The sequence below is a fragment of the Pan troglodytes genome, chromosome 4, assembly GCF_028858775.2.
Source record: "Pan troglodytes isolate AG18354 chromosome 4, NHGRI_mPanTro3-v2.0_pri, whole genome shotgun sequence".
Taxonomy (NCBI): domain Eukaryota; kingdom Metazoa; phylum Chordata; class Mammalia; order Primates; family Hominidae; genus Pan; species Pan troglodytes.
Genome location: NC_072402.2, coordinates 106,504,078 through 106,528,658, shown reverse-complemented (window position 1 = coordinate 106,528,658; position 24,581 = coordinate 106,504,078). Strand labels below are relative to the sequence as shown.

At 40.9% G+C, this 24,581-nt stretch overlaps 1 protein-coding gene and 1 pseudogene across 47 annotated transcripts in view; both read right to left on the bottom strand.

Annotated features, from left to right (window-relative positions):
* Positions 1 to 24,581, bottom strand: part of FER (FER tyrosine kinase) — a 439,457-nt gene that overhangs the window by 379,948 nt on the left and 34,928 nt on the right. For all 47 annotated transcript variants that reach the window (XR_010156938.1, XR_010156953.1, XR_010156948.1 and 44 more), the window contains one exon: positions 8,785 to 9,050. Coding sequence is in view for 14 of the 47 variants with exons in the window: in XM_063810513.1 (XP_063666583.1) it covers positions 8,785 to 8,991 (207 nt within the window). In the remaining 33 variants the exon portion in view is untranslated. The remainder of the gene's footprint in view (positions 1 to 8,784; positions 9,051 to 24,581) is intronic.
* LOC107974798 (small ribosomal subunit protein RACK1-like) lies at positions 18,930 to 23,358 on the bottom strand (annotated as a pseudogene).

The following is a 24,581-nucleotide window of genomic DNA, read 5'->3' as shown; positions in this document are numbered from 1 at the left end:
TCAGATCTCATGAGACTCATTCACTAACATGAGAACAGCACAGGAAAGATCTGCCTCCATAATTCAGTCACCTCCCACGGGGTTCCTCCCACAACACATGGGAATTGTGGGAGTTAAAATTCAATATGAGATTTTGGGTGGGACACAGCTAAACCATATCATTCCACCCTGGACCCCTCCCAAATCTCAGGTCCTCACATTTCAAAACCAATCACGCCTTCCCAACAGTCCCCCAAAGTCTTAACTCCTTTCAGCATTAACTCAAAAGTCCACAATCCAATGTCTCATCTGAGACAAGGCAAGTCCCTTCCGCCTATGAACTTGTAAAATCAAAAGCAACTTAGTTACTTCCTAGATACAATGGGAGTACAGGTATTAGGTAAATACAGCTGTTCCAAAAGGGAGACGCTGGCCAAAACAAAGGGGCTACAGGCCCCATGCAAGTCTGATATTCAGTGGGGCAGTCAAATCTCAAAGATCCAAAATGATCTCCTTTGACTCCATGTCTTGCATCCAGGTCACGCAGATGCAAGAGTCGGGTTCCCATAGTCTTGGGCAGCTCTGCCCCTGTGGCTTTGCAGGGTACAGCCTCCCTTCCAGCTGCTTTCATAGACTGTTGGTGAGTGTCTGCAGCTTTTCCAGGCACACAGTGCAGGCTGTCGGTATAGCTACCATTCTGGGGTCTGGAGGACGGTAGCCCTCTTCTCGCAGCTTCACTAGGTGGTGCCCCAGTAGGGACTCTGTGTGGGGGCTCCAACCCCACATTTCCCTTCCACATTGCCCTAGCAGAGGTTCTCCAGGAAAGCCCCACCCCTGTGGCAAACTTCTGCTGGGACATCCAGGCATTTCCACACATCCTCAGAAATCTAGGAGGAGGTTCCCAAACCTCAATCCTTGACTTCTATGCACTGGCAGGCTCAACACCACATGGAAGCTGCCAAGGCTTGGAGCTTGCACCCTCTGAAGCCATGGCCCAAGCTATACCTTGGCCCCTTTTAGTCACGGCTGGAGCGGCTAGGATGCAGGGCACCAAGTCCTTAGACTGCACGTAACACAGGGACCCTGGGCTTGGCCCACAATACCATGTTTTCCTCCTAGGCCTCCAGGCCTGTGATGGAGGGGCTGTCATGAAGACCTCTGACATGCCCTGGAGACATTTTTGCCATTGTCTTGGTGATTAACATTCAATTCCTTGTTACTTATGCAAATTTCTTGAATTTCTCTCAGAAAATGGGATTTTCTTTTTTATCACATTTTCAGGCTGCAAATTTTCCAAACTTTTATGCTCTGCTTCCTTTATGAAACTGAATGCCTTTAACAGCACCCAAGTCACCTCTTGAGTGCTTTGCTGCTTAGAAATTTCTTCTGGCACATACCCTAAATCATCTCTCTCAAGTTCGAATTTCGATAAATCTCTAGGGCAGGGGCAAAATTCCACCAGTCTCTTTGCTGCAACAAAACAAGAGTCACCTGTGCCCCGGTTCACAACAAGTTCCTCATCTCTATCTGAGACCACCTCAGCCTGGACCTTTTCGTTCATATCACTAACAGTATTTCTGTCAAAGCCATTCAACAAGTCTCTAGGAAGTTCCAAACTTTCCCACATTTTCCTGTCTTCTTCTGAACCTTCCAAACTGTTCCAACCTCTGCCTGTTACCCAGTTCCAAAGTCATTACCACATTTTCAGGTAGCTTTTTAGCAACGCCCCACTCTACTGGTACCAATTTACTGTATTAATCTGTTTTCATGCTGCTGATACCTGAGACTGGCCAATTTATAAAAGAAAGAGATTTAACTGAACTTACAGTTCCACATGGCTGGGGAGGCCTCACAAACATGGTGGAAGGCAAGGAGGAGCAAATCACATCTTATGTGGATGACGGCAGGCAAAAGAGAGCTTGTGCAGGAAAATTCCCATTTTTAAAACCATCGGATCTCATGAGACTCATTCACTATCACGAGAACAGCACAGGAAAGACCCACTCCCATAATTCAGTCACCTCCCACAACATGTGGGAATTGTGGGAGTTACAATTCAAGATGAGATTTGGGTGGGGACACAGCCAAACCATATCAAGGAAGAAACTGAAACCCTGAAAAGACCAATATCCAGCTACAAATTGAATCAGTAATAAAAAACCTATCCAATTAAAAAAAAAAAACAGACTAAATGGATTCACAGCCAAATTCTACTAGATGTACAAAGAGGTAGTACCAATTCTACAGAAACTATTCCAAAAAATCAAGTAGGAGGGAATTCTACCTAATTCATTCCAAAAAGCCAGCATCACACTGATACCAAAACTTGGCAAAGACACAACAAAAGCAGAAAACTACAGGTCAATATCCATGATGAACATAAACACAAAAATCCTCAATGAAATACTATTAATAGCAAACCGAATCAAGCAACACATCAAAAAATTAATTCATCATGATCCAATAGGCTTCATTCCTGTGATGCAAGGTTGGATCAACATATACAAATCAATAACTGTAATTTGTCACACGAACACAATTAGAAACAAAACCATATAATAATCTCAATTGATGATTGAGATTGAAGCGTTTGATAAAATCCATCATCGCTTCATGACAAAAATCCTCAATAAACTAGGCATGGAAGGAATATAATTCAAAACAGTAAGAGCCATCTATGACAAACACACAGCCCACATCATACTGAACAGCAAATGCTTGAGCTATTTCCCTTGAGAACTGGAACAAGACATGGATGCACAATCTCACCACTCCAATACAATATAGTACTAGAAGTCCTAGCCAGAACAATCAGGCAAGAGAAAAAAATAAAAGGCACCCAAATAGGAAAAGAAGTCAAACTATCTCTCTTAATGGATGACATGCATCTATACCTACAAAGCCCTAAGTACTTCACCAAAAGGCTCCTGAAACTGATAAACGACTTCAGTAAACAATCAGGATACAAAATAAATTAGAAAAATCAGCACCAATTCTATATACTAATAACATTCAAGCTGATAGCCAAATCAAGAATGCAATGCCATTTACAAGAGAAACAAAAAAATAAAATAAAACACCTAGGGATACATTTAACCAAGAAAATAAAAGATCTCTACAAGAAGCACTACAAGACACTGCTGAAAGAAATCACAGATGACACAAACAAATGGAAAAACATTCTATGCGGACGGTCTGAAAGAATCAATATCATTAAATGCCCATACAGCCCAAAGCAATCTACAGATTCAACACTATTCCTATCAAACTACTGTCATTTCTCACAGAACTGGGAAAAAACTATAATAAAATTCATATGCAACCAAAAAGTCGCCCAAATAGCCAATGCAGTCCTAAGTAAAAAGAACAAAGCCAGTGGCTTGATGTTACGCAAGTTCAAACTATACTATAAAGCTACAATAACCAAAACAGCATGGTAGTGGTACAAAAAAAGACACATAGACCAATGGAACAGATTAGAAAACACAGAAATTAAAAAAAAAAATGCAAACCTACAGCCATCTGATCTTTCATCAAAAATAAGCAACAGGGAAAGAACTCCCTATTTAATAAATGCTGCTGGGATAGCTGGCTAGCTTTATATGCAGAAGAATGAAACTTGTCCCCTACCTTTCACCATGTACAAAAATTAATTCAGAATGGATTAAAGATTTAAATGTAAGACCTCAAACTATAAGAATCCTAGAAGAAAACCTGGGAAACACCATTCTGGGTATCAGCTGTGGGAAGAAATTTATGACTAAATTCTCAAAAGCAATTGCAACAAAAATGAAAATTGACAAGTGGGACTTAATCAAACTAAAGAGCTTCTATACAACAAAAGTAACTACCAACAGAGTAAACAGACAACCTACAGAATGGGAGAAAATAATCATAAACCATGCATCCAACAAAGGACTAATGTTCTACACCGAACTTAAACAAATCATCAAGAAAAAAAAAACATTAAAAAGTGGGCATAGGACATTAATAGATACTTCTCAAAGGAAGACATACAAGTGGCCAACAAACACATGATAAAATGCTCAACATCATTAATTATCAGATAAATGCAAATCAAGACCACAATGAGATACCATCTCACACCATTAAGAATGGCTATAATTAAAACGTCAAAAAAACAACACATGCACGTGAGGTTGTGGAGAGACGGGAACACTTAATACACTGTTGGTGGAAATGTAAATTAGTTCAGCCACTAGAGAAAGCACTCTAGAGATTTCTCAAAGAAATTAAAACAGAACTACCATTAGACCTAGCAGTCCCATTAGTGGGTATACAGCCAAAAGAAAACAAATAGTTCTACCAAACAGACACCTGTTTCTGTTTTGTAGAAACAGAAAACAGAAAATTCGTAAGTTTTAAGGTGACACCGCTCTGAGTGAAGAAAATGCAGCACATATGCACCATAGAATACTATATGGTCATAAAAAAGAAAGAAATCATGCCCTTTGCAGCAACATGTATGCAGCTGGAGGCCATTATCCTAAGCAAATTAACACAGGAACAAAAAAAAACAAATACTCCATGTTCTCACTTATAAGTGGCAGCTAAACATTGGGTACACAAGGATATAAAGATGGAAACAATGGGCACTACAGAATATTAGAGGGGAGAGGGAAGGACAGGGGGAAAGGCTGAAAAACTATTGGGTATTATGCTTACGACTTTGGTAATGGGGTCATTCATACCATAAACCTCAGCATCACACAATATATCCAGGTAACAAACCTGCATGTGTACCCCCGGAATCTAAAATAAAAGTTGAATTATTTTTTAACAATTTAAAATGTATATCATTCTTATTTATTGAAAGACCCAATACTGTTAAGATATAGATTTTCCCCAAATTTATCTATACATTCAATATAATTCCAAGCAAAATCCCAGTAGCCTTTTAAAAAAAATAATTGGTAAGGTGCTCCTAAAATTCGTAAGGAGATGCACAACATTTAGAAAAGACAAAATAATTTTGAAAAAAAAATAAGTTCAGTAGTACCCCTTAATCTGTTGTTTTGCTTCCTGCAGTTTTGATTGCACGTAATCCAAAAATGGAAAATTCCAGAAATAAACAATTCGTAAGTTTTAAGGTGACACCGCTCTGAGTAGTATGATGAAATACCTGGCCTCCCCACTCTGTCCTGCCCAGGATATGAATCATCCATTTGTCTAGTGTATCCATGCTGTATATGCTACTTGAATATTACTCACTTAGTAGCCATCTCAGCTATCCTTGCTATAGCGGTGCTTGTGTTTAAGGAACCCTTATTTAACTTAATAATAGCCCCAAACTGCAAGGATAGTGATGCCGGTAATTTGGATATGCCAAAAAGAAGCCAGAAAGTGTCTCCTTTGGGTGAAGGGATGAAAGTTCTCAACTTAAGGAAAGAAAAAAAACATATGCTGAGTTTGCTAAGAGCTACAGTAAGAATGAATCTTCTATCCATGCAACTGTGAAAAAGAAGAAAAAGGAAATTTGCACCTTTGAATTGTTGATGTTGCGCTTCAAACTGCAAAAGTTATATGCATAGTACGTGATAAGTGCTTAGTTAAGATGGAAAAGGAATTAAATGTGTGGGTGGAAGGCATGAAAAGAAACATATTCTGATTGACAACAATGGACGTTCAGTACTATCCACAGCTTCAGGCATCTACTGGGGATATTAGAACATATCTCCCATGAATAAGGGATGACTACTGTACACTACCTGACTTTGGTATTATTATCAAGGAACAAATAATTAAATGTGTTACTGGTGTCATGATAGACAAAAATATGAATGGAACAGAATAAAGAGTACAAAAATAGACTCGCCCTATGGTTAACTGATTTTAAACAAAGATGCAAAAGCAATACAATGGAGAAAGCTTACTGTTTTCAACAAATGAAGTTAGAACAAATGGATATCCAGAAGCAAAAAAAGAAAAAAATATGAACTTCAATCCATAGCTTGCCACATGTACAAAAATTAAATAAAAATAAATCATAGACCTACAAACAAAACTTAAAACTATAAAAATTTCCAGATGATAACACAGGCAAAACTCTTTAACTTTGCATCAGGCAAAGATTTTTTTTTTTTTTTTTTTTTTTTTTGAGACAGAGTCTTGCTCTGTCGCCCAGGCTGGAGTGCAGTGGCGTGACCTTGGCTCACTGCAAGCTCCGCCTCCCGGGTTCACGCCATTCTCCTGTCTCCGCCTCCCAAGTAGCTGGGACTACAGGCACTCGCCACCATGCCCGGCTAATTTTTTTGTATTTTTGGTAGAGACAAGGTTTCACCATGTTAGCCAGGATGGTCTCGATCTCCTGACCTTGTGATCCGCCCATCTCGGCCTCCCAAAGTGCTGGGATTACAGGCGTGAGCCACCGCACCCGGCCCAGGCAAAGATTTTTTAAGATATAATACGAAAAGCACAATCCTCTTTAAAAAAGGTAGACTTTACTTATAGGTAGAATAAATCATAGTTTTTCTGTGTTAAGAGGAAAGAATGGCTGGTCACAGTGGCTCATGCCTATAATCCCAGATCTTTGGGAGGCCAAGGTGGGAGGATTGCTTGAGCCCAGAAGGTCAAGGTCAGCCTGGGCAATATACTGAGACCCCGTTTCTATAAAATAAAAAATAAAATTAGCCAGTTATGGTGGCACATGCCTATAGTCCCAGCTCCCTAGAAAGCTGAGGTGGAAGGATTGCTTGAGCCTGGGTGGTCAAGGCTGCAATGAGCCATGACTGTACCACTGCACTCCAGCCTGGATGCCAGAGCAAGATCCTAAAAGAGAAAAAAAAAAGAGGAAAGGCTGACATACTCCTTGATTTTCTGTGAGTTCTCAACCATTGTTCAACTGTTAATTTAATGTATAAATTAGCAATAACACAGAAAATAGAAACTATGTGACAATGGCAAATAAGACATGTCAACAGAATGTAAGAAAATGAAAAGCAGATAAGTGGTAACTAATTAGCATATGAGGAAAAGTTAAAACCTAAGGGTCCTGCAAAAGGGAGGTCAAGATTTATGAGGTCAGATGACTCCGTTAAAGCTCAGGAGACCGAGGCAGGTAGATCATTTGAGGTCAGGAGTTCAAGACCAGCCTAGCCAACATGATGAAACCCCATCTGCACTAAAAATACAAAAATTAGCCAGTGTAGTGGTACACACCTGTAATCCCAGCTACTCATGAGGCTGAGACACAAGAATCACCTGAACCCGGGAGGCAGAGGTTTTAGTGAGCCAAGATTGCACCACTGTACTCCAGCCTGGGCGAGAAAGTGAGACTGCATCTCAAAAAAAAAAAAAAGAAAAGAAAACAAGAGGGATAAATGAAGCAGAAAGCCTTTGGACTCAGAAACACCAGGTAGCTTACCAAAAACAAGAAGATTAAATAAAATATGACTTTTAAAATATCAAAAATACTTTCCCTATCTATTCCCATTAACATAATAGAAGGCTTTATACCCACAGATGAAATTGCCAAATAAAATAAAGGATATCCAGTTAAATTTGAATTTCAGATAAATAACAAATAATTTTTAATGTATGTTTGTCCTAAATACTGCATGCAAATTCAAATGGTGTCCTGTATTTTTTGTGGCCATCTCTGGCAGCTCTACCTTCAGACTAGATACTGGCCCAGAAAGGAAGTTAAAGATACTAACATTACTGGGTTCTTAACAGAATCACAACTCCTTACTTGATCAAACACACTATATACACAGTCTCCACAGGTAACAGAGTTTCCTCTAAAATTTACTCAAATCCTAAGACCCAAAAGTGAAAGAAGATTAATTTTTTTAACATTCTAAAGTTAAAAAGATTTATTTTTAACTTTGAATAAATATAGTGAAATATGATATTTAAATAAGACACTGGAAGTAACAGAGCAAGAATCCAAGAACTATTAGAGTTTAATATTTCTTCTTCAATGTTTTCAAAGAACAATTAACAGTATAATTCTGGCCCTTATTTTTATATGACAGAATAATCTTGGATTTAAAAAATACATTATTCATCTAATGGATGTTTTAAGAGTGACTAACTCAACAATATACTAATATTTTTGTACTGAAATGATAGCAAATAACAGCTACATGCTAAAATATTCCATATGATTCACAACACTAATGATTCACAGAAGAATTCAGGGAGTGGTTTATAACTAAAGTTAGTGCAAAAGGGAAAAATAGCAGGGTTCAAATGACCCAAAGCCAGAAGAGTTAATAAAACAAACCAAAATTTGTAACAGTGGTTCTCAAACCTGACCCACTAAGTCAGAGTATCAGAGAGGTACAGCTATAGAATACAGAATATCAGAGAGGCACAAAAAATTAGGGAATTTTTTGTTTTGTTTTTTGAGACAGGGTCTCACTCTGTCACCCACGGCTCACTGCAGCCTTGATCTAACAGGCTCAAGCAATCCTCCCACCTCAACCTCCCAAGTAGCTAGGACTACAGTCACATGCTACCACACCCAGCTAATTTTCATATTTTTTGTAGAGACAGGGTTTCACCACTTTCCCCAGGCTGGTCTCAAACTCCTAGGCTAAAGTGATGTTGCTGCCTCAGCCTTCCAAAGTGCTAGGATTACAGGTGTGAGCCATCATGCCCGGCCACTCCAAAATTTATATTTTTTAAAAACTTCTCCATGAGATTTTCATACTCTGTAAAACTGTGGAATCACTGCTTTAGAATGCTGACTTAAGTATGCTCATTCAATAGTATGAGCTATTGCATTTTAAGGACAATTATAATGTTATAAATAACAAAGAGTGAAATTATTCTTCTTACCTTGGATACGTTGCTGACATAATTCATTTGGACAGTACTTTCCTTATCAACTTGATTACAAAGGTTCTGTAAAGTAGATGCATATTCTTTATCACTTTTTATTCTCAGGGCCATAAATTTCTTTACTGTTTCCAGTAACCGTAATTCCCAGTCTTGCAATTTTAACACTGCTTCATGTGAATTCTTCAGGTCACTCCCAAACCCCATTTTGTAAGGCACTGGTTATCCTCCACACTGCACAAGTGAGCCTTCTAATCAGCACATATCTGTGTATGTAAACAAAAGAGAAAAACTCTTAAATAAAAAGGAAATTAGTCTTCAAAAAAAAAAAGTTATGATAGATTCTTCTTTGGGGTTAAAAAAAAAAAACACAACTGAATACTTTCTTCCAAAGATCAGAAACAAGATGAAGAGGTCCACTCTATTGTTGGCTTCAACATTACTCCAGAGGTCTTAGCCATTACAATGAAACAAACAAAATAAAAGGGGCATTCAGATCGGAAAGGAAGAAGTAAAACTATCTTAATTTGCAAATTACATCATCTTGTATGAAGAAAATCCTATGTAATGCAACAAAAACCATTAAAATAAATGACTAGAAGCCCCCACCAATTATGCCTCCCTGCCCCCTGCCAGGAGGAAAACCAAATTTAACAACTATTTACACACACAAAAATCAGGTGAGCAATCACAGTACCCAGTTTTAACTTCCTATCGCTGAAAGAGGTACTGAAAAGGGTAGAAAACACAGTCTCGAATCATCAAGGCCAGTCCTCTCCCATCACCCAGCAGTGGCCACATGGTGCACAGAGTATGCTTGGAGGAGAAAGAGAGCACTGTGATTGTGGGACTTTGCAATAAACTCACTGCTGCCATGTCACAGCAGAAAGCAAAACCAGGATGAACTCAGCCAAGTCTCGAATCATCAAGACCAGTCCTCTCCCATCACCCAGCAGTGGCCACATGGTGCACAGAGTATGCTTGGAGGAGAAAGAGAGCACTGTGATTGTGGGACTTTGCAATAAACTCACTGCTGCCATGTCACAGCAGAAAGCAAAACCAGGATGAACTCAGCCAATGCCCACCCAGGAAGGGAGCATTTAGACCAGCCATAGCCAGAGGGGAATTGCCCATTCCAGCAGTCAGAACTTGAGTTTCAGCAACCTAGAGAGACATGAGAGAGGGAGGCTACAGGAGTGCTTGCAACACCCCTTCTGCACCCCAGCCAGCACAGCTTGCAGCAACAAAAGTGACTCCATCCTTCTGCTTGAGGAGAGGAGACAAACAGTAAAGAGAATGTTGTCCTGCCTCTTGAATACCAGCTCAGCCACAGTAGGATAGAGCACTGGGCACTCATTAGACCCCTATTATAGGCCCTACCTCCTGAATGACATTTCTAAACACAACCTGGGCCAAAAAAAAACCCCGCTGCCTTGAAAGGGAGGACCCAGTCCCGGCAGGCTTCATCACCTGCTGACTTAAGAGCCTCTGGTCCCTGAATAACCAGCAGTGATACCCGGGTAGTACGCTGTGGGCCCTGGGTCAGATTCAGACATGCTAACCTCAGGTGAAACCTAGCACATTCCCAGTTGTGGTGGCTATGATGAGAGACTCCTTCTGCTTGAGAAAAACAAAGAGAAAATTAAGGGGACTTTGTCTTACACCTTAGGTACCATCTCGAACACAGTGGGGTAGAGCACCAAGCACATTCTTACGGCCCCCAATTCCAGGCCTTGCCTCTTAGGTGGCACTTCTAGACCTGCTCTGGCCAGAGAGGAGCCCACTGCCCTGCAGGGTAAGTCCCAGGACTGGCAGCATTCACCACAATCTGACTGAAGGAAACTTGGGCCTCACGTCAACATCAGCAGTAGCCTGGCAGTACTTCCTGTGGGCCTATGGTGGTGGTGGCCAAGGAGAGAGGCTCTTCTACTCGTGGAAAGGAGAGGGAAGAGCGGGAAAGACTTTGTCTCATGGCTTGAGTGCCAGTTTAGCTGTAGAATAGGGCACCAGGTAGATTTCTAAGGTTTTGACTCTACTCCTTGGCTAACAGACAAGATTTCTGGACCCACTTGGAGCCTACAGAAACTCACCACCCTTGAGGAAAGGACACAAGCTTCGCTGGCTTCACCACATGCTGATTATAAAGCTCAGGTGCCTTGAGCAAACATAGGCAGGAGTCAGGTAGCGATTACAGTGGGCCTTGGGCATGACCCAGTGCTGCGCTGGCTTTAGGTCTGACCCAGTGCAATTCCAGTACTGGTAGCAACATGGGTGACTGTGTCACCCCATCCCCTGCTCCAGGTGACTCAAAAGAGAGAGAGACTCCATTTGTTTGGGAGAAAGTAACGAAAGGGAACAAGAGTTTCTGCTGGTAATGTAGAGAATCCTTCCAGATCTTATCCAAGACCACAAAGGCAGTGCCCCTACAAGTCCGCTTAAATCATAGTGTTACTGGGCTTGAAGTGGCCCCTAATACAGATACAGCTTACATCACAGCACCCAAGTACCTTGTATTACCTGGAAAGCCTTCCCAAGGATGACAGGTACAAACAAAGCACGGAAGTGAAGACTACAATAAATACCTAATAAATGTACAGACTCTGTCGAACAGCCACAAGATTCAAGACCATCCAGGAAAACAGGATCTCCATACACAAACTAAATTAAGGCACCAGGAACCAATCCTGGCCTGAAAGATATGGGATCTTTAACACAGAGAATTCAAAATAGCTGTTTTAAAGTAACTCAAAGAAATTCAAGATAACAGAGAGACCAAATTTAGAATTCTATCTAGATAAATTTAACAAGGAGATTGAAATAAATAAAAAGAATGAAGCACAAATTCTAGAGTTGAAAAATGCAACTGACGCACTAAAGAATGCATCAGTGTCTCTTAATATCAGAATCGATGAAGCAGAAGAAAGAATTAGTGAGCTTGAAGACAGACTATTTAAAAATAGTCAGAGGGAACAACAACAATTAAAAAAAAGAATAAAAGAGAATAAACCATGCCTATGAGAACTAGAAAATAGCCTCAAAAGGGGAAATTTTTTCTTTTTTTTCAGACAAGGTCTCCCTCTGTCACCCAGGCTGGAGTACAGTGGCACAAAAAATAGTCAGAGGGAACATATAAAAAAAAAAAGAAAAGAAAAGAAAAGAAAAAAAGAGAATAAACCATGCCTACAAGAACTAGAAAATAGCCTCAAAAGGGGAAAGTTTTTCTTTTTTTCCAGACAGGGTCTCCCTCTGGCTAGAGTACAGTGGCACAATCACAGTTTACTGCAGCCTCAACCTCCTGGGCTTAAGAGATCCTCCTGTCTCAGCCTCCTGAGTAGCTGGGACTACAAGTATGTGTCACCATGCCCAGCTAATTTTAAAATTTTTTTGTAAAGAAGGGGTCACACTTTGTTGCCCAGGCTGCTGTCAAACTCCTACGTGCAAGCAATCTTCCCATCTTGGCCTTCCAAAGTACTGGCCTTCCAAAGTACAGGCATGAGCCACCATGTCCAGCCAAAAAAGGGAATCTAAGAATAATTAGAATTAAAAAGGAGGTACAGAAAGAGATAGGGGTAGAAAGTTTATTCAAAGTGATAATAACAGAGATCTTTCCAAACCTGGAGAAAGATGTAAATATTCATGTACAAGAAGGTTATTGAACAACAAGCAGATTTAACGTAAAGACTACCTCAAGGCATTTAATAATCAAACTCCCAAAGGTCAAGAATAAAGAAAAGATCCTAAAAGCAGCAAGAGAAAAGAAACAAATAACATCCAATGGAGATCCCACATGTGTGGCAGCAGCCTTTTCAGTGGAAATCTTACATGGCAGGAGAGAGTGGCATGAAATATTTGAAGTGCTGAAGGAAAAAAAAACATTTACCCTAGAATAGCATATCTGGTGAAAATATCCTTTAAGCATAAATGAGAAATAAAGATGTTCCCAAACAAACAAAAGCTGAAGGATTTCATCAGCACCACACTAGTCCTATAAGAAATGTTAAGGTGCGGGGGGGCGGGTGGGGGGGGCAAGCACAGTGACTCACATCTGTAATCCCAGCACTTTGGGAGGCCAAGGTGGGTGGATCACCTGAGGTCAGGAGTTTGAGACCAGCCTGGCCAACATGGTGAAACCCTGTCTCTACTAAAAGTACAAAAAATTAGCTGGGCGTGGAGGCGGGCACATGTAATCCCAGCTACTAGGGAGGCCGCGGCAGGAGAATCACTTGAACCTGGGAGGTGGAGATTGCAGTGAGCCAAGATTGCATCACTGCACTCCAGCCTGGGCAACAAGAGTGAAACTCTGTCTCAAAAAAAAAAAGAAAAAAAAAAGGAAATGCTAAGGGGGATTAATCAATCAGAAAGAAAAGGACATTAATGAGCAGTAACAAATCATCTGAAGGTACAAAACTCACTGGTAGAAGTAAGTACACCAAAAAAACAAAGAATATTATCACATTATAATAATAATGTGTAATTGTGGTGTGTAAACTACTCTGGTCTTCAGAAAAAAGACAAGATGAACCAATCAAAAATAATAACTACAACTTTTCAAGACATAGTACAATGAGTTATGAATAGAAACAATAAGTTAAAAAGCGGAGAGGGGTCAAAGTTAAAGTGTAGAGTTTTCATTAGTTTTCTTTTTGCTTGTTTGTTTATACAATCATGTTAACTTGTCATTAGTTTAAAATACTGGGTTATAAAACAGTATTTGCAAGCTTCATGGTAACCTCAAATCAAAAAACATACAATGAATACAAAAAAAGTAAAATTAAGTCATACTACCAAAGAAAATTACCTTCCCTAAAAGAAAGACAGGAAGACAGGAAAGGAAAAAGACCATAAAACAACCAGAAAACAAACAGTAAGGATGTAGAAAAGAGAGAATCCTGAAACACTGCTGCTGGTGGGAATGTGTACAACCACTATGGAGAACAGTTTGGAGCTTCCTCAAAAAACTAAAAACTGAGCTACCATATAATCCAGCAATCCCGCTGCTGGGTATATAACCCCCCCACCAAAAAAAAAAATAGATATCAGTATACCAAAGAGATATCTGCACTCCTATGTTTTTTGCAGCACTGTTTACAATAGCCAATATTTGGAAGCAACCTAAGTGTCCATCAATAGATGAATGAATAAAGAGATGTGGTACATATACGCAATGGAGTACTATTCAGCCATTAAAAAGAGTGAGATCTTGTTATCTGCAACAACATGGATAGAACTGGTGGTCGTTATGTTAAGTGAAATAAGCCAGACACAGTCATTAGGTTAAGTGAAATAAGCCAGACACAGAAAGACAATCTTGAACTCATGGAGACAAAGAGTAGAAGGATGGTTACAACAGGTTATAAAGGGTAGTGGGAAGCAGGGGGAAAGTTGGGATGGTTAATGGGAACAAAAAATATATACAGAATAAGACCTAGTACCTGATAGCACAATAGGGTGACTATAGTCAATAATAATTTAATTGTACATTATCAAATAACTAAAGCTGTATAATTGAATTGTTTGTGACACAAAGGATAAATGCTTGAGGTGATGGATACCCCATTTACCCTGATGTGATTATTACACACTGCATGTCTGTATCAAAATATTTCATGTACCCTATAAATATATATACCTACTATGTATCCACAAAATTTAAAATATAAACAAAAAATAAGTAATAGTACAGGGTACAAGGTCAATATACAAAATAAATTATATTTATACAATATACAAAAATAAATTATATTTCTAGACACCATCAATGAACAATCCAAAAATGAAATTAGAAAACAATTCTACTACAAAAGCACCAAAAAAGAATAAAATACTTAGGAATAAATTTTACAAAAAAAAAAAAGCAAAACTTGTAAGCTTAAGACACTGTTGAAAGTAATTTTAGGGCCAGGTGCAGTGGCTCACACCTGTAATCCCAGCACTTTGGGAGGCTGAGGCAGGTGGATCACCTGAGATCAGGAGTTTGGGACCAGCCTGATCAACCTGGAGAAACTCCGTCTCTACTAAAAATACAAAATTAGCCGTGCGTGGTGGCGCATGCCTGTAATCCCAGCTACTCGGAGGCTGAGGCAGGTGAATCACTTAACCAGGAAGTGGAGGTTGCAGTGAGTCAAAATCACGCCCACTGCACTCCAGCCCGGGCAACAAGAGCAAAACTCCGTCTCAAAAAAGAAAGTAATTTTAAAAGAACTAAGTAAATTGAAATATTCATGTTCACAGATCAAAAGATTTAATATTGTTAAGAAAGATTCTCCAATTTGATCTACAAATTTAACATAATCCATATTAATATCTCGGCTAGCTTTTTTATAGAACTTGACAAGCTATCCTAAAATCTATATAGAAAAGTAAGGGAGCCAAAATAACATGAAATAACTTGAAAAGAGGCACGAAGTTGGGAAGATTCACACTTTCTGATTTCAAAACCTACTAAAAAGCTATAGTGATCAACACACTATGGTAATGGCATCTGGATAAACATAGAAATCAATGGAATAGACTAGAGGGGCCAAATGCAAATCTTTACATTTATGGTAAAGTGATTTTCTACAAGGGTGCCAAGTCCATTCCATTGGAAAAGAAAAGTCTTTTCAACAACTGGTTCTGGGACAACTGGATTTCCACATGCAAAACAATGAAGCAGGATGTCTTCCTTGGACCGCATACAAAACATTAACTGTAAATGGATGACATACCTAAGTATCAGAGCTAAAACTATAAAATTCTCAGAATAAAACATACAAGTAATCTTTGTAACCTTGGCTTAGGCAATGGTTTCTTAGATACAACAACAAAAGCACAAATGACAAAATAAAAACACATTAGTTGGATTTCATCAAAATTTAAAACTTCCATGCTTCAAAGGACACCATCAAGAAAGTGAAAAGACAACCTACAGAATGGGAGAAAATATTTACAAATCATATATATATGTATATATATATCATATATATGTATATACATATATGTGTGTGTGTATATATATATGATAAGGAACTTTTGGATGGAGGACATGAAGAATTTTTACAACTCAATAATAAGAAAAACGAACAAAAAAATGGACAAAGGATTTGAATGGACAGTTCTCTAAGAAAAATGTACAAATGTCCAATAGGCTCATGGAAAGATGTTCAATATATCAGGAAAATTCAAATCAGAACTATAATGAGATAACTATTTCACACCACTAGAATGTCTCTAATCAAAAAAGACAGACATATAGTTTAGCACTGAAGAGAATGGAATCTTCATCCCTTGCTAGCTGAAACATTAAATGGTGCAACCACTGCGGAAAAGAGTTTGGCAGTTCCTGGAAAGGTAAAACATAGAGTTAGCACATGATCCAGAAATTCACCTCCCAGGTATATACCCGACCAAAATGAAAACATATGTCTATACAAAAACTTGCATATGAATGTTTGAAGCAACATTATTCACCATAGCTGCAAAGTAGAACCAACCCAAATATCCATCAACAGGTGAATAGATAAATAAAATGGGACAACATCCATACAATGGAATATAATTTGGCAATGAAAAGGAAGTATTGATACAGGCTACAACATGGATGAACCTTGAAAATGTTTTACTAGGTCAAAGAAACCAGACACAAAAGATCACAGGGTATGATTTCATTAATAAGAAATGCTCAAAATGGGCAAATCTATAAACTAGATTACTAGTTGATCAGGGCTGGCAAATGTGGGGTGAAATTAGGAATGACTGTTAGTGGGTACTGGATTTCTTTTTGTGGTAATGAAAATGTTCTAACATTGATTGTAGTAGTGCCTGCATAACTGTGAATGTACTAAAAACAAATTGTACAATTTCAATGGCTGAATTCTTTAGTTGTAAATAATAGTTCAAAAAAGCTGTTTAAAAAAATTACTACAGCGTAACTTATAATCATCTAAAGATCAGTCAGCATAAGCTTCCCCAAAATACCCTGTTTATTATAAATCCTGAAAATGATGGTAGAATTTATTTGGTCCCCCAGTTTCCTAGAATTTCAGGCAGTAAAATCTTTCAGAGCCAGTTAGAAGAAATGAAGAAAAACACCTTTTATCTTTCATTCTAGTTCATCCATACCAGAGGTGAATTTCTTGTTAATTCAGCTGATATCCTCTAAGCTACACAGAAAAGCAAGGGCTTTAGCTCTCTAACTTCAATAATCTTATTTGAAGACATGGTAAAAATTAGAGTTTTCCAAATAGAGAAAAAAAATCACATATGTATATGTATGTAAGAGAGTGTGTGTGTGTGTGTGTGTGTGTGTGTGTGTGTGTGTGTGGTGTGTATGCATATATGTATACATACAGTTTTTTAAGATGGGATCTCCCTATGTTGTCCAGGCTGGAGTGCAGTGGCTATTCACAGGCACAATAATAGCACATTGCCGCCTCAAACTCTTGGCCTCAAGCAATGCTCCCACCTCGGCCTTCCAAGTAGCTGAAACTACAGGCACAAGCCATTGCACCCAACGAATATTTTACATTTTTTTAAAAAAAACCATATCTGATATTGTGGCTCATTTTATTCTGTAACTTGGAAAAATATCACTTCTGTTTCTAAATGCATTGTAATAACAATGTTTACCTTTCTCTCATCAAAAATTCCTGCTGGTGGGCCAGGTGTGGTGGCTCACACCTGTAATCCCAGCATTTTGGGAGGCTGAGGCAGGTGGATCACTTGAGGTCAGGAGTTCGAGACCAGCCTGTCCAACATGGCAAAACCCCATCTCTACTAAAAATACAAAAATTGGCTGGGTATGGTGGCGTGCACCTGTAGTCCTAGCTACTTGGGAGTCTGAGACACAAGAATCACTTGAACCTGGGAAGCGGAGGTTGCAGTGAGCCAAGACTGCACTCCAGCCAGGGCAACAGAATGAGACACTGTCTTTTAAAAAAAAAGAAGAAGAAGAAGAAAAAGAAAATTCCTGTTGGTAGATATTTCAGATATCTCCTGGGTTTTTGTTGTTGTTATTGCAAATATTACTGCAAGTTAATTAAAGCTGGAATAACCCAGAAAATTTCTTAGAAATGGCAAGATATGAATTAGGACTGAAATAATGATCATGATTTAGAATACAGAAAGTCAAATGGGAAATGTATTTCAGGAAATAGAGATGTATAAGGCAAAAAAAAAAAAAAGTGAGTATGAGATACAGTTAAAATAGCAAACGTCTCCAAAATTAAACTCTATGTGACAAGTAGTGGGAGATGGCATGCCAATTTATCTTCTGCTAGTCCTCTGCTCAAGAAACCAATAAAGCCCAAACTCCTTAAATTAATTTTTGTTAACACAAGGTTACAATTTTTGAAAACCAAGATCATGAATACAATAGTTTAAAAAGATTAATTTGTTGGTACTAGCTGCACAAGTATGGTCAGTTTGTGAAAATTCATCAAGCTGAACACTTATGATTTGTATACTTTTCTGTGTGTATGTTATCGTTCAATAAACAGAAGGACAAAGAGACACAAAGATAGATTTTGATTTGGCAGCTAATAAGACATAAGAAGCCATTATACCAACATAGCTTGAGAAATGAAGATCTAGAATTGACAATGTCAATGCGAATTAAAATGAAAGATTCTTGACCTAGCGAATGGATTTAGTGAACAAAAGAGAGACAATTCAATAAAATTTTTAAGGCTTTAGAAATAAATAATCATGACAGTATCAATAGAAATGAAAGAACAAGAATATGGAACTACTTTGAGTAAACTATAATCGTTTCAGCTGGAAATTTTACCTTTAGGTAAAATATTAAGGTTAAAAATCCAAATTCGAGAGTCAATTACTTAAAGGTGACAGATGAAACCAACAGACTGAATGTTGACAGAAAAGCAGAGAGTCAAGGATAAAACCCATGAGAACCTGGCAGTCCAAGACTGAAAGGAGGAGAAACCAACCAAAGGATAGAAATTAAGTAAGCAAAAAGATAACAGGGGTCTGGCAGAGTCACAGGCATCAGGAGGGGGGAAAAAAAAGATATTAGTGTCACAGGATCATTAGGGTGTTGCTTTGCCAGCCAGAAACCTCTGTAGCCAGTGGTGCCTCTGCTTGGGTTTCGCTTATGCCCGCTGAACTCATTCCATCCACTCAGCCTGGCAGGCTGCACTCAGCTCGCACTACTGGCCTGGATCCCACACATGCCAAGGGTGAGCCAGGAGTGGAGCAGCAAGGGGTGTGTGAGTGAGCAAGCACGGGATCTGTCCACTGTGCACAGCCAGGCACACCAGCTGCTGCAGGACAGGCAGCTCCAGGCAGGCACCAGCACAGGCGCTGGCTCTGTGCAAGGCTGCAGTTGGACCAGACATACAACACGTAGCTTCAGTAGCACCTGGACAGGGGGAAAACGATGGCACCAGAAAGCTCAGAGATACCAGGAACCACAGAGTCCCAAAGAGGGTGTTACAGCATGTCACAGTCCTGGCTCAGGTAGCCCCAAGCTCTGGAATCCCAGAAGGGCCACAGATCTTCTCTCTTTCTCATTGCACGCAACGTAGTGACTGGAGGGCATGTTTCTACTGCGCTCGTGTTACAGCTCTTTTTAGTCCCACCATTCAGTAGGTCCCAAGCACTTGTCCCACATCCAGAAAGAATGAGGTATGCAGACAACTAGAGGATGAGCAAGGCAGAGAGGAGCTTCATTGAGCGACAGAATAGCTCTCAGGAGACTCGAAGTGGGTAGGTCCTTTCTGCAGGCAGGTTGTCCCAATGTGTGCCCAACTCAGAAGGGAGGAGACCTGTAGTGGGCAGCTCCTTTCCACAGGCAGGTTGTCCCAACAAGCATCCAGCTCTCAGCGGAGGAGACCCATAGTGGGTAGCTCCTTTCTGCAAGTAGGTCATCTGGATTAATGTGTGTCTGGCTGAACCTGGGATTTTTATGTGCTCAGAATCAGGGAACTGCATACTGATTCATCCATGGGCAGCCATGGTGGGCCTAGAAAAAGCACCATCAAATTTGCCAAACAGTCATCAATGAAGTTCTCACTCTGGGCCATGGACTTCACCTAGAACTGGCAGCCCAGCCCCCAGGCTTCAGGCCATCCCTGGCCTGAGGTAAAGTTTCACCAGGGACCCACCCCTTTCTGCCTAGGAACCTGTCTGCCTTTAACATGCCATCCACGGCACCCAAACTGACTGTCCCAAGAGGCGCCTGCAGGCCGGTGCCAAGCTGCCCTCAGCCCCTGCGGCCCCCCTCCCACGCTTGTCGATACCCAAAGTCCAGAGGGGACCATGGTGGCAAGGGGCTGGCATGTCAGCACCACTCTGAGCACGCACATACCTGGCCGGGTTGCAACAGTGCCTGGGCTTGGCCACAACTTTGCTCCACCCTGGAGCAGGCGCCAGGAGCAGGGAGAGGCCAGGGAGCGAGAGCAGGCACTTTCAAGCCTACAGGGGCAGGGGGCTTCCTGGGCCCCAAGCTGCAGCTGGGCAGCTGCAGCTGCACCCAGGAGCACAAAGCTCCCGCCTGTTCCCAGCCCCTGCTGGCTCTGCAGAGTGCACAGCCCCGATGGGTGCAGCCCTGGCCACACCTCCCCAGCCACAATTGGCATCTCCACAGCAGCTGCTCCAGATAGGCTGCCACCACCATCATTAGCAATGTCAAAAGTTAGAGGAAGATGTAAAAACTGCAAAAATCTCATCATCAAGCAGTACTTCAAAAGCTCCTACTGACAATAGTGAAAAAAAAAATAGTGTTTAAGAAAAAACAAAAATTTGGCCGGGCATGGTGGCTCACGCCTGTAATCCCAGCACTTTGGGAGGCTGAGGTGGGTGGATCACGAGGTCAGGAGATCGAGACCATCCTGGCTAACGCAGTGAAACCCTGTCTCCACTAAACATACAAAAAATTAGCTGGGCGTGCTAGCAGGCTCCTGTAGCCCCAGCTGCTTGGTAGGCTGAGACAGGAGAATGACTTGAACCCGGGAGGCGGAGCTTGCAGTGAGCCCCCCTCGCATCACTGCACTCCAGCCTGTGTGACGGAGCAAGACTCCGTCTCAAAAAAAGAAAAAACACAAAACAAAAATTTAAACATATCACCAACAAATAAAGGAGTACAACCTTATTCCGTAAGTTTCACAGCATGGTTTCAGTGAGTCCAATACTACCCCAACCAGGCCAGAAGATATTCTGGCAAAGAAAAGTTAACAAAATCCTGAGAATTCACACTGGATACTCCAATATGAAAAGAAGCAGGCAGAGAGTGAATAGACCAAACTAGGGAAAGTCAAGGAAATATCTAAAGAGAAAGTCCCTCTGTACCAGCATAGGGCTTTAGAAAACATAGGGAGGACAGCACTGGCTTACAATTTTCCAGAGCTCTATGATGAACTGGTGAATGAAATTTAAGTCCAGGCATAGAGGATGTTTAATGAACTCTTTTAAAAGTGAGTAAATCTCAGGGCCTCCAACAAAGCCAAACTCAGGGTGTTGCTGAGTATCTCTCCACTTGTTTACCTGCACACTCACATGCCACAGAAACTGAAATTAGAAGGAAAACCCAGCTTGTGGTCCAGACAAGATGGCACAGACCATTTTTCCCAGTTAATCCCCACTAAGCACAAATATAAACAAATACTGCAAGAGACAAACGAAGGACTCTGGAAGGTGGAAAGAAGAAGGCAAACTCCTTTGTAACCCTACAACAAGAAGAACAGCACAGAGGCAGGATGTCTTACGCCTACCTCACCCAAGTGAAGAAGGCCACACAGACCTGGTTTTTCCCAGCCACAGCCTAGGAGCAGAAGGCAGCCCATGTAGGCTAATTCCTCCCAGAATAGAATAGGTGTCCCTCTGACAAATATCAAGGAAGCCAGACACCACCAGCAAGAGAGATTAACTAGGAACCTCAACAAAAACAAATAGTCAGGGGAAACACTCTCCTTCACCATAAGGCCTGAGACTCCCCACTTTTTTTTTCCAGTTTGTTCGTTTTTTAATTTCTAAAGCTCTGCCATAAACTTCTAGCAGGTGCCGATGTCACCTGCCACACTCACACCAGGTTGTCTGTGTAGCCAGCAAACAAATGACCACCAACAGACCAGGCCAGGGAGGTACACTGGGGTGGTTCTGCCTTGCTGCCAGTACTAATAACTTCTTGCTTCAGTTCATCTACGATGATATTTACCCCTAAGTCCCAGATCTTGATGCTGGGGCCCATGGCAGCACAGAGCCAGTAGCAGTTGGGGCTGAAGCACAGGGTGTTGATAATGCCCCCACCATCTGGCATATAAAGGTGTTTGCCTTCGTTGAGATCCCATAGCATGGCCTGGCCATCCTTGCCTCCAGATGCACAGAGGGATCCATTTGGAGACATAGTCACAGTGTTCAGATAACCTGTGTGGCCAATGTGGTTGGTCTTCAGCTTGCAGTTAGCCAGATTCCATACCTTGACCAGCTTGTCCCAGCTACAGGAGACAGTGATAGGGTTGCTGCTGTTAGGCAAGAAGTGAACACAAGACACCCACTCTGTTGACTCTCATACTAGACAGTGTATCTGCATACACCCAGGTGTTGGGAACAGGCCCCCAAATCTGGCCATAAACTGGCCCCAAAACTGGCCATAAACAAAATCTCTGCAGCACTGTGATATGTTCATGATGGCCATGATGCCCATGCTGTAAGGCTGTCAGTTTACCGGAATGAGGGCAAGAAACACCTGGCCCACCCAGGGTGAGAAAACCGCTTAAGGCATTCCTAAACCACAAACTATAGCAGGAGCGATCTGTGCCTGAGGGACATGTTCCTGCTGCAGATAATTAGCCAGAGCCCATCCCTTTGTTTCAGCCCATCCCTTTGTTTCCCGTAAGGAATACTTTTAGTAAATCTATAATCTACAGAAACAATGCTTATCACTGGCTTGCTGTCAATAAATATGTGGGTAAATCTCTGGGGCTCTCAGCTCTGAAGCCTGTGAGACCCCTGATTTCCCACTCCACATGTTATATTTCTGTGTGTGTCTTTAATTCCTCTAGCGCCGCTGGGTTAGGGTCTCCACGACCAAGCTGGTCTTGGCACCCAGGGTTTTCTATAACTTGAGGTTTTATCTCATGATCCACAGACAATCTGCTGGTTGTCAGGGGAGGCCACATTCAGCACGTCCTTGGTATGGCCCACAAATTGTCTCACGGTGATGCCCATTGTGAAATCCTAGAGGCACGGGGTTCCATCCAAGGAGCTTGAGAGGGCAATGTGACCATCTGAGGAGGTGACCAAGTCACTAAAAAAGTGGGAGTGACCCCACAGAGCATGTTGTGGGATGCCATAGTTGGAATCTTCCCAGCTCAGTTTCTACGTAATGATGCTCTTGTCTTGAGAGGTGGACAGGATCTTGTCCAGGAACTGTGGAGTAGCAGTGGTCTGGTTTACCCAGCCGTTGGGGCCCTGAGGGTGCCACAAAGGGTCATCTGCTCAGTCATGATGATGGCAAATCGAGATTCCCCTTTTCCATCAAGAGAAACAAAGGCAGGCATGAAACCAGAGGGCCTAGTCAGGAACCGGTCAAGAACCTCAGCCTTCACAGGTCTGAGGATCTCCTTCTCTACCCACAAACATCAGAACAGGCAGTCAGAACTGGCAAGCCAAACCCAGTTTTGCTAGATATCCAATCTCAGGAAGCCTCTTGTTCTCCACATGTCCAAGACTCTCCTCCCCTGTCCAGAGACATCAGGGTAGCAGGGAGCATGGTAAGGAAATCCCAGCCCATCCCTTCCCCAGCAATAGATATACACTAACTCAGCCTAAGAATGAATCCCTACTCCCTCAGGCAGCATCAGCAGAGACCAGTGGGAGCCCTAGTGCCACTAGATACAAGAAGCCAACCAAAACAACAGTGCAGACTCAAAATTAAACTATCATTGGAAGCACAACCCACAAAAATATAGGCTAAGACCTGCATGATAAACCTAAACAGGATGATTGCTTGTGAAAATAAAAGGTTGAACTAGCCCTCAGAATCTCCTAACATATTAGACAAAATATTTAAGTTTCAAATGGAAATCACCTGTCACACCAAGAACCAAGAAAAATCATAACTTGAATGAGAAAAGACAATCAACCAATGCAAACACCTAGATGAATCAGATGTTGAAATTATCTGACAAGAATTTTAAAACAACCATCGTAAAAATGCTTCAACAATCAATTGTAAATTCTCTTAAAACAAATGTAAAAATAGAAGATCAAAGCAGGGAAATACAAGTTATACAAATAACCAGATGAAAATTATGTAACTAAGAAATGCAATAACAAAAGACAAGCTAGATAGGCTCAACAGTAGAGTGAAGATGACACAGGATACAATCAATGAGCTTATGGACAGAACAACAGAATTCACCCAATCCAAACAACACAGAAAAAAATAGAAAAAATTAAGAAAGCCTCACGGACCTGTGGGACAACAACAAAAGATCCAAAATTTGTATCATCAGAGTGCAAGGAGAAGAGAAAGAGAGCCAGACTGAAAGATAATTCAAAGAAATATGGTCCAGCCTGCTGTAGAGCTACAGAAATCAAGACAGTGTGCTATTAGTAGAAGACAGAAAACAGATCAATGAAACAGAACAGAGAATCCAGGAATAACCAACACAAATATGTTTAACTGATTTCTGACAAAGGGCTAACAGTAATTCAATAGAAGAAGAATAGCCTTTTCAACAAACAGTACAGGGGCAATTAGGCATCTACTGGCAGAAAAGAAAAAAGAACCTTGACTGACAACTGTTACAAAATTTAACTCAGTCCTTGTACAGTGGCTCACACCTGTAATCCCAGCA